At 34.3% G+C, this 10,891-nt stretch overlaps 1 protein-coding gene across 2 annotated transcripts; it reads right to left on the minus strand.

The window, feature by feature from the left end:
• Positions 1-296: 296 nt before the first annotated feature.
• Positions 297-10,600, minus strand: LOC118924800 (killer cell lectin-like receptor 2). Of its 2 annotated transcripts, none has more exons than XM_036909929.2 (8): positions 10,285-10,600; positions 8,785-8,889; positions 7,391-7,480; positions 6,181-6,420; positions 4,299-4,441; positions 2,657-2,763; positions 1,634-1,774; positions 297-1,532 (listed from the first exon to the last, which is right to left on the minus strand). In XM_036909929.2, the coding sequence occupies exons 2-7, from the start codon at positions 8,885-8,887 to the stop codon at positions 1,636-1,638; spliced, it is 822 nt and encodes a 273-aa protein (XP_036765824.1). In that variant the 5' UTR covers positions 8,888-8,889; positions 10,285-10,600; the 3' UTR covers positions 297-1,532; positions 1,634-1,635. The 2 variants fall into 2 exon arrangements, with proteins under 2 accessions (XP_036765824.1, XP_036765817.1); XM_036909922.2 differs by having other exon boundaries at positions 10,279-10,598.
• Between the last annotated feature and the right edge of the window lie 291 nt (positions 10,601-10,891).

Here is a 10,891-nt window from a genome sequence, read left to right on the forward strand (position 1 = left end):
ACAAAAGGATATTCAATGACATCAGTCTTTATGGAAACATGAATTGTAAACCACAATGAGATGCCATTGCCTACCCACCATAATAGCTAAAATTAAAAAGGCTGACAATATCAAGTATTGGCAATGATATGGAGCAACTGGAACTCACCTATGTTGTTACTGGAAAAGTAAAATGATGGAACCACATTGGAAAACAAACTAGAAATTTCTTATAAAATGAAACATGCACTTACCATAGGACTTGACAAACTTCTAGGTATTTAACAAAAAGAAATGAAAAGACACAGAAACTTATGCTAGTCACAGCAGGTTTATTCATAATAGCTCCCAATAGAAAATACATCAAATGCCCATTGGTGGGTGAGCAAATTGTAACCGAAAGAATGTACAACTGATACACAAAAGAACATGGATTAACTTCAAAAACATGCTGGACATAAAGAAGCCACATATCAGAGTGCCTGATGTATGAAATTCTATAATAGGAAAAACTAATTAATAGTGACAAAAAGCATATCTCTGGTTGCATGGGGCCAGTTGGGTGGTGAGGCAGGGAAAGGAAGTTCTGGAGGTGATGGAAATGTTCCGTCTTGATTTGATGGTGATTAAGAAGTGTATACATTTGTTAAAAACCCATTGACTTCATGACTTAAAATGGATGCATATTATTGCATGAAAATATAATTCAATAAACTTGATTTTTAAAATGTTGTCAATGTCAGGAAAGACAAAGAAATCCTGAAGAACTGTCCCAGATTAAAGGACACTAAAGATACATGACAACTAAATGTTTCACATGATCCTGAACATGGACGAAAAACACTTATAAATGACATTATTGGGACAGTTGACAAAATTTGAATATGGGTTACAGATGAAATCATAGCACTGTATCAGTGCTTAATTTCCTGGTTTTGAAAATTGTAATATGATTGTACAAGACAAATCCTTGTTCTTTTAAAATATTTAGACAAAGGGACATAATGGAATGCCAATGGTATAAATGGACATTTATACCAAAAGAATCGTCAAAGAGCAGGGGAAGCAGACGGGGAAGGAGGGAGAACTGTAAAGAGCCGATAGAACAAAATGTAAGCAAATGGTAACTGTGGGTTATATGAGAGTTCCTTATACTATTGTTTCAACTATTCAGTAAGTTTGAAATTATAGCAAAAATTTTTTTAAGTTTTTAAAATGAGAAGTAAGCATGTAGATGGGAGAAGGGTGCAAGATAACTATTCTTTAATCATTAACTGTGCTATCTCTGAGAGCCTGAGGCTATTGAATTGACTCATCCTCTTGATAAGGAAAGTACCCAGGCTATTTTTGAGAGCTTTCTAATTGGTTCTGTAGCTGGTTCAGGGAAAGAAAAAGAGAATTTCTCAGGGCCACTGAAGAACAGTGTAACTGCTCTTCAAAGACAAAATCTTTCTTGCTCCCCCAAGGAGACACATGGCATCTGATCTCTTAAATCATTGCCCAAAAGAAATTTTCTTTCTTTTCCAGCTCATCTGTTTCCGTAAATGGACCTCCTGTCAAAAAAAAAAAAAAGTCCTCTGTGAAAAATAGTATTTTGTAAGTAATCATATATTATCACAGGAAACAAACAAAAAATTACTTAATTTAATTTCACCTTTAAGGAGGCGGAGAAAGTATGATCCTCTTCTCACAGATACACTTGTAGGTATTGGAGCAATCAATAGTTGTTATTCTTGTTGAAGATAAAAATGCACATTCCCCTTTCCCAAAAGGCAAACTCATTAATGTAAAACTCCTGTAGGACAGAAAACATAAATGGCCAACTGGTTAGTTCTGAAGCTTTCTGTAACATAAATCATAATCATAGACTGTGCGTTGGAATAGCGAATGTCACATGATCACTGGCTAACTTTCCGCTGACAGGGCCTCTGAGGGCCAGTCAGACATACCAGCTAGTACCTCCTCATCTCAAAACCAAGGTGCGTTCCTGTGTGTATGTACTCACATATATTTATATTTAGAAATAATATAAACTAATATACAGATCTTCCTCAACTTACAAAGGGACAATGTCCTGATAAACCCAAAGATAAGTTGAAAATATCATTAAGTCAAAAGTGCATTTTATATACCTAACCTGCCCAGCATTGGAAGAAGGGATCCCAACACCCGTCACTAGCTCAGGAAAAGATCCCGGTCAAAACTGGGAGCACAATTTCTATTGAATGCATGTAGCTTTTGCATTACCATGAAGTGGAAAAATCATAGGTTGAACCATTAAGTCAAGGGCTGCATGGAAGGGATTTTCAAATGAATTTTGGGGATACTCAAAAAATTCATTTGAGGTTGTGGGAGGGAGGGATCACTGTGGCTAAGTCAGGATGACCCAATCACTTCATATCACTTACTTTATGATTTTGTTTCATTTTGTGTGCATCACAACACATACTCTGAGTATGTATTTAGCATCATAATCTTACTAATAACTCTGTATGACATTTTTCTTCCTTTTTAACTATACTTCCTAAAACACTTTCTTAATCACTCTACTTATGCTTACCAATGACTCCTACTTGAAAATGAGTTAAACTGTGTGGATTAAGAGAAGATTCTTTTTAGAAACAGTGCTTTCATTCCAACACCAATATTAGAATTTGAATGCATTCCAGAGACTTACATTCCAGAAGATATGCCAGTGTCAATCCATTTCCATTTACTTTCCCTTTTATTATATGATAATCCAATCCAATAGTTATTTTGATAAGCTTGGGATTGAACGAAGACCTATAAAGGAAAGAAAACACATGATATGACTAAATTCCCATCATTAAATGAATTAGAAGGATCAGTCAAGGGCCCAGTTGCTTGATTGTATGACCATCCCTCGATTCCAGAAAAATTTCATTTTCCAAAGTAATTTTCTCCCAGCAGAGTATTTATTTATGTTAAAAATGTCTGCCAATCTCATAGATTACTAAAAACATGGAAAAATTCTAAATCTAAATATCTAACAAGAGAAGATTTGTTAAATAATTTATGATACTTTACAAAACTATTCAAAATCACTGTCCAGAAAAATATTTAAAGATGTAGAACAATGATTACATATTCTTAAATAAAAGTGGAATCTTCAAAACAAACTTATTCAAATAACAAGTGTACTTGGGGAGGTGTGCATTAGAGGCTTCAGCCTCAGAAGAGAAAGCCGTGTTGTATAGTTTAGTAGCTGGAAGGGGTGAAGGGAAAGTGGCAGTTTTGAGAAATATTTATTACATCTAAAAACATAACACATCAAAGTGCCAATCACACAATGTCTGATTAAATGATTGAATGCATTTTTAAATATAGAATTAAATTGAAATGTTTTACTGCAATATAGAAAATTAGTTTATGACTTGATATAATTTCGTATGTGCTGTGATTTTAAAACAGCTATTAGATTCACATATACATTTTGTGTTGTTGCCCTAAATGATAAATAGAGCTGTCAGGCTGAAATTTGCAAACATTTCCCCATAACAAACATATTTTATGTGTGTGGATAGTTTTTATTAGTAATAAATTAAAAAGATAATTTTTATATTGTTGCCTTTTTATAATTCTTTTTGAAAGATATGCATCTTGATACAATATGTACAAATACTGATCAAGTGAACATTACCTACCGCTGTAATGAAGATCACCATGAGGCTAATTTGTAAAACTGTTATCAATTTTATGTTCCTCATTATCCCTATTTTGCAGATGGGAAAAGTGAGGCTGGGAGAGGTTTGGTAATTTACCCAAGGTACCAAGCTACTAAGTGGCAGGAGTGGGTTTGATTTCTGGCAGTCCAGCTCCAGGATTCCTAATAGTAACTACTAGACTGTGTTGCCTCTGGATTCTTAGTTGCCACCTTGTAGATATAAATAACTGCTGCTTCCAGGCTGCAATTCACCAAAGGGTTAAGTACATCATAGAAGGAAAGGCACACTTCTTTGTGAGTGGTTGTCCTGCTGACTCCTTAGAAAGGCAGATGTTTGCAAAGACCCAACCTGCTTCTTCAAGGGAGTTTCCATTTTAGAAATAATAATGGTCATCATGAAAGGTAATATGCATTGAATGCTTAGTAAGCAGCAAGATAATACCTATTAGAAGGCAGTGGTCTCCTGGGAGTCTCTTAACTATACAATTTTTGCTCACTCAAAAGATAAAACACAAAGAAAAAACTGAAGGTCCCTCTCTCTGGACTCCCCCTTCCCTGCCCCCACAATATCTTGGGTCCAAGGGTGAGAGACAGAGTCCATGACAATGAAAGTGAGTGCAACAGCCGCGGGTACCAGTTCATCTTCATCATCTATCTTCAGAAGAGACCAACTGCAATTTTGGCAAGTCTGTTTACATTTCTTCCAGTCTTGATTTTTAGTGGTAAAATAATAACACTTCGCTCCACAACAGGACCAGTGGTCTTCATAGATTTTGCCTACAGAATATAAGGTGAAATATTAAGCTTCTTGTCATCTGGTATTCTGTTAAACAGAGCAATATAGTTATCAGCCCTTCATAACTAAAGAAAATCTTAGTAGCTATCAATAATAATAATATGAGGTTCACCAAGATTCTGGAGTGACAAGAAATATCTCACTCCAATGTTCATTGCAGTATTATTCACAATAGCCAAGATATGGAAACTTCCCAGATATTCATTGATGGATGAGTGGATAAAGAAAATATGGCATATATGTAAAATAGAATATTATTCAGCCTTAAAAAGAAGGAAATCCTGTCACCTGCAAGAGCATGGATCTAACACCTCAAGGACATTATGCTAAGTGAAATAAGCCAATCACAGAAGGACAAACCCTGCATGAGTCCACTTATATGAGACATAAAAAATAGCCGCTATGTACCTCTGAAACTAACATAATATTGTATGTCAATGATGGTTCAATTAAAAAAAAATGAACAAAAAATAAACAAAAATAAAAAAGAATGGAACTCAAACAGAAAGTTAGAAACCAGAATAGTGGTTACCAGGGGCTGGCGGAGGGAGAATGGGAAGATGTTCAATGGATAGACAGTTATGAAAGATGAATAAATTCTAGAGATCTGCTGTATGACATAGAGCCTGTAATGAACAATACTGAATTGTGTACTTAAAAACTTGTTAAAAGGGTAGATCTCGTGTGAAAGCTCTTACCATAAGGAAAAAAAGGGACACGAGGAAACTTTTGGACATGATAGATAAGTCTATTATCCTACTTGTGGACAGTTTTTACAGATACATGCCTATGTCCAATGTCATCAAGTTACTTACAATAAATATGTGCACTTTTTTGCATATTAATAATACCTAAATAAAGCTGTTTTTAAAAGAAAAGAAGGTTTCTGGAATGCCTTCTAAACAAAAGAAACATTATTCTTGAGAACTTTTTCTTTTCCTCATATATTTTATAATATACCAAATTTTAAAACAGTATTGATACTTTAACCAAAGAGACAGTAAATTTCTACTGACAACCATATCTAAATGATACTAAATAGGCAAAATCTCTGTAAACTCTAAATTCTATGCAAATTATTTGGTAGTTGTTGACTAACTGGGTCAATTCATTCCATTGTTATACGTGATAAGAATTTGTTGCATGAGGTTTAATATTCTTATCTCTTGGCTGTTTTAGTGGTGTCAGCACACAGAATGCACCAACGTCACCCCTATGGCAAATCCTGCAGATGGACCGCAGAAAGTATATAGACCAATTAGCTCAAGTCAGGGCATAATGGAAACACATACACACCATTATCTTTACAACAGTATCCAATTAAAAGGTCTTGTGCCCATTTTAGCCTAAGTATATTTTCACTAACAGACTCTGTATTTCATGTTAGCAATAAAGTGGGCATGTCTAATTTGCTCACAGGTTCCAAATGGCCCAGATGTTCAGGGGAGCTGACATACTACTTCCCCTTCTAGGAGCAGGATGAAGACAAGAACTGCCATTAGGTTTTGGGAAATACAGGTCTCCATTAATTCAAACGTTGTTCCTGGGGTCTGAAGCCTATATGTGAAACAAGCCAACCCAAATACCCACATTACATCAAAGAGGCATAAAGAAAGTTTTCTAGTAGAACAAGATCACTAGCATATATCATAAGTCTGTTTATTAGACCTCAAAGCTTCTGAAGGGGGTAGAAGGGAAAATACCATGCAATCCTTCATACCTGTATTTTGCAAAGACTTTGAAAAGATCTTTTTTCTATGACATCTTCTCTTTTCTCTAAAGAGTAAGTCCAGATCCTTTTCCTGCTGAAGGGTTTCATTTTTGAAAATGTCATATTCTAAAGACTTATTTGTTAAATGTTGCTCCTTTATGTAGTAATCATTTCGCATAATGTGGTACTTTTGACTGAGGTTTCGTAGAATCTCCTCCTGTTGATGTTTTTCTTGAAAATACTGAAAAACTAGAATTAATAGCATAAACATAGCACACAGAAGTACTCATAATGCTTAAATGTGGAAATTTAAGACAAGATAAAAAGTCCCACTTTGACAACCAACCCATTTCATTACTTTAATTGGTAATTTGACCTTTAGAAAGTAAAACCTCAATAAATTGACCACAGAAATGGAAACATCAAATTTCTATTAGCAATATAATTGTAGAATAAATGAAATAAGATATCTGAATTATGATGGTAACACCTTACCATTCAGTTTAGGTTCTTTTTAACAGCACGTCATTTACAAATAGGTACAAAGTAAAAATCAGCTGTTAACATTTAGGAATACATCTTCTGAGTATGAAAATCTGCACTAAGAAACATGAACAAATAGCATCACTATTATTGGAGTAGATGAAATATCCACAGGAGAAAAGAGAGTAAGATCCAAATATGTAATTTTATTACACAAGAGTAACCGATTAATGTTACTATTATGTGTAATATATTAGTAATTTTCTCCAAGGCTGCCAAGGAATTCAAATAAAACATAAAGGTTAGATTCAAGATCCTCTAACATCCATGTACAGAATCATTCTTTTTCTAAGCTATTTCCTCATTATACACTTTTTAAAAAATTAAAAGTAAGTCATAATGTTTTTGAATAGTTGTTTCTGAAAGAATGTTTAGCTAAGTTCCACAATGACAGCTCAGACACTCAGAAGACAGAATATGACTAAGTCCCATATCAGAAGGAATGTTACCACGCACTGTACAGAATGAGACAGCTTATTACAGTCTCAGTCACTGGAATAGGTAAGTAAAATGAAAATGACACAGTGACGTGTCTGGAGAAAAATCACCGCAAGAGAGCCATATGGGGCATTGGCAGATCATAACCAGGGAACAACTGATGGAACATGGTCAACATCGGCACGGTTAGTGGTTAGTGCTATTATACAGACTTGAAGGATGTATTTCAGTTACTCACTCTTTGTCCCCAACACAGTGACTGCCATCAACAGAAGTAAACAGAAAATCCCGAGAGTCACTGCAATGAGATGCCAGGGCACTGAAAACCCTTTAAATAAAGAAAGAAGGAAATAATCATCAGGGACAGAGACAGAGCCTGCCCACTACTAACCTTTACCTGGGACACCATTCGAAACGGAGAGACATTCATCCCTAAACATTTTACAAAATACATCATACAAATGGATTTGAATTTGTACTCTAGTAATTACAGTTTTAAAGATTCAGATTTCTGACTGACACACATCCACTGTAGAAATCCTACACACAAGAACAATCCTATAGGGTCTTAAAAGTGCATCCCTTACAAAAGCACAGATGACAATAGGCTCCATCCACATTTATGAGAATCCACATGAACATACGGACTCCTGTGTGAGATCACAACTAACCATGAAGAAGAAGAAAAATGCAAGCAATGTTCTTCAGAAACTGGAGCCTGTAGTGGATATTCCAAAGCTGTAAGTGCAATTTGGGTCTATCCTGAAAGGAGTTTCTAGAAATCAACTTTCCTTTCTTTTTCATCAATTCTATTTTTCTCCAGACAAGGCTCTATTTATCCTCCTACTTTTGAGGTCGTTGATATCTGAAAGTTGTATATCTAATTGTTATCAAATTAAAACACTAAAAGTTATTCTGATTTTAGAGTTTGTGATGACATTTGAAGGCAGAGAGAAAGAACAGAAAAATGTGGGGTGTTTTTTGTTGTCTTTAATTTATTGAGGTACATACAGTAAAATACACAAATACATGAAATTTGACATGTGTGTTCATTCATGTAACTATCACTCAGATCAAGATGTCAAACATTCTCACTAATTTTTTCCCCCTAAACTTATTTCACTCATTCACCCATCCTCCCACTCACCTTCCCCTGCGGCAACCACCAGTCAAGAAAAATTTGAAAGATGCTTTGATCTGAAAATTTTGCTTCTTCATTTGCCATTAAGGTTTGGTAAATATTTAAGACACTTTAAAGTATCTTCTGTCCTAATAAAAACATTGCTTCTATCACTCAGTTTTCATTTCTTCAACATTCTGTAAGACTTTCATTTCTCTAGGAAATACAGTGTTTCCTGAAGACTCTGGCCTGTGCTTTACCTTTAAAGACTTCATGAATTCCTCTTAACCAAATCTGAATGAAAACATTCCATTAACATCTCTAACTTAAAAAAGTTCGTTAGTTCCTCCATTCTCACTAACTTACAAAAAAAGGCTTGTTCTACTACTCTATACCATTATGGCTTCAAATTGCCATCTGAGAACCTGAAGTACAGATAGGAATTTTTTTTTCAAACCTCAAATGTTTGGCAATCTGTAAGAGGGGTGGATCTAGGTGCACAAAACATGTACCTTTGTCAGGCCTTTGAGTACCACCAGGCCTTAATCTATTTTGTGACTCTGAAGGAGACGGAAGAAATCTCAGGGTGGAGTAAGTCACTTCCTCATTGCTCATGTCTAGTAAGAAGAGAAACATGTTTTGCATTAAAACCTTTCAATAGGATGACTTCTGTCTAAGAAAAAATTAAAATGTAATTCTATAGGAACATACCAGGATTAAGGCATACGTGTGTATATCAGTATGTGTATATGGGTGTGTGTTTATTAACTCTTTCAAGTGCTAAAGATGTAGACTGTGCCTGGTTTACATAAGAAATGGAAAACCTTTCAAGATATCTGTTAAAGTCATTTATACTCCTAGTGATTACTGCCATGCTTATTAGAAAATATGGAAAAAAATTTTTAAATATCACAATAAATTGAATGGACTGGGCCCTATTTACTCTGTCAATTTAGCTCAAAATGTTCAACATACATGTACAAATGTTATTACACAAAGTTGATACCCCCAAAGTACGGAGACACTTTTAAAGCTATCAGTTCAGAAAACAAAAATTCTATGCTTTTGAGATTCTGAAAAATATGAGTATCTTGGCTTAAGAAAAATATATGTTCTGATATACAAATAAATATTTTAAAATTCCTGCATTCTGTTCAATTATGACTCTACCAGTCTGTTTCTCAAAGTGCATACACCATCTACAAAATAATTTTTGAGGGTTGACATTCCAGATTACAATGCCCAGTGCAAGATGTGCTGAATAAAAATCTCTTAGGTTGGAGGCCAGACATCTGTATTTTTAATCCTAAATGACTCCATGTATATTTAAACCTTAGAAATCATCTTTCAGTCTGTGATGTTGCTGGAGAAACCTATGTGAAAATAAAATTTGCCAATAGGCAGTCATTAGTTAATATCAATAAAGGATTCATTCATTAATGGATATCAATGTAAAAAATTATTAAATGGTAAATATATTTAAATTTTACCTTGCTTTTTAATCAGTGTGAAAATATATTTAAGAAACAAGAGATATGGAAAACATATTGCACATATAACTATATTTTTTAAATTGTTTTAATTTACAGTTTTCTAAACCCAATTATACACACTTTCTAACTTCCTGAGAAAAAGGAGTCCTATGTATTACAGAATTCTGAAGACTGATGATATGTAAATCATTAGGCCCAAATAAAAAGTAATTAAACCCCCAAATCCCTCTTCTTTAATTTGGCAACACAAAGCAAAAATTGTAGCAAATAAAAATAGGAAAATAACTTCCCCTGAATGCTGAGCTACAGTTTATACATCCTTCAGAGTTAATGCAGTGCTAATGCCATCAACAGAGAATGCTCTCTCCTAGGAATCCCAGATTCATGCTGAGTTATCTGTAATCAAATGCCATATCCCTAAAATGTTTTACTCCTCAATTTTTTTCTTTATAAATAAAACTAATCAAATACTCAGGTACAAAGATCTGAGGGAAGCAAAGCAGATGTTATTACCTGTACCTGCAACTCGCAGGGACGCCAGTGGAGAAAGCTGACCCAAAAATGAGGTGAAGAAGTTAGTCCTTCCAACCGAGTCCCATGGGTTAGTGAGGGTCTGTAAGATGGAAAGCAGAAATGAATTGTGTCTGAATGGGACTCCAACTCAAAATTTTCTGCCCCTCCTCTTGACCAAAGTGATAAAAGGAAATTGAATAATAAAAGTTGATGTTGACGGAAAAGGAAAGATGGTCATAAGCTTTGTCTTCCTCCATTTCAACTAACCAATTACTTGGTTCAACATAACATTGAAAATCTATACTTGAGGCCTGAAAAGATGAATGAAGACAACTTTGGAGAAAACAAGAACTAATATTTTTAACAAAAACTAACACACTACTATTAAAAGAAACTACTAGTAAAAACAAACGATTAAAATGTATACGTATAAATATACATACACATTACACAAGAAATAATATGACTAAACTATTTAACTATTAAGTAGCCTGTTAGAAACTTTCTCTTTTATGTTGCTATTGAAAAGATAATTTTTTTACATCTATGTTTATTGCAGATAAGTGTACTTTAGAAATTTTTAAACATCTATTAAATTCCACTATAAAAGTTT

Source organism: Manis pentadactyla, chromosome 14 (assembly GCF_030020395.1).
Source record: "Manis pentadactyla isolate mManPen7 chromosome 14, mManPen7.hap1, whole genome shotgun sequence".
Taxonomy (NCBI): Eukaryota; Metazoa; Chordata; class Mammalia; order Pholidota; family Manidae; genus Manis; species Manis pentadactyla.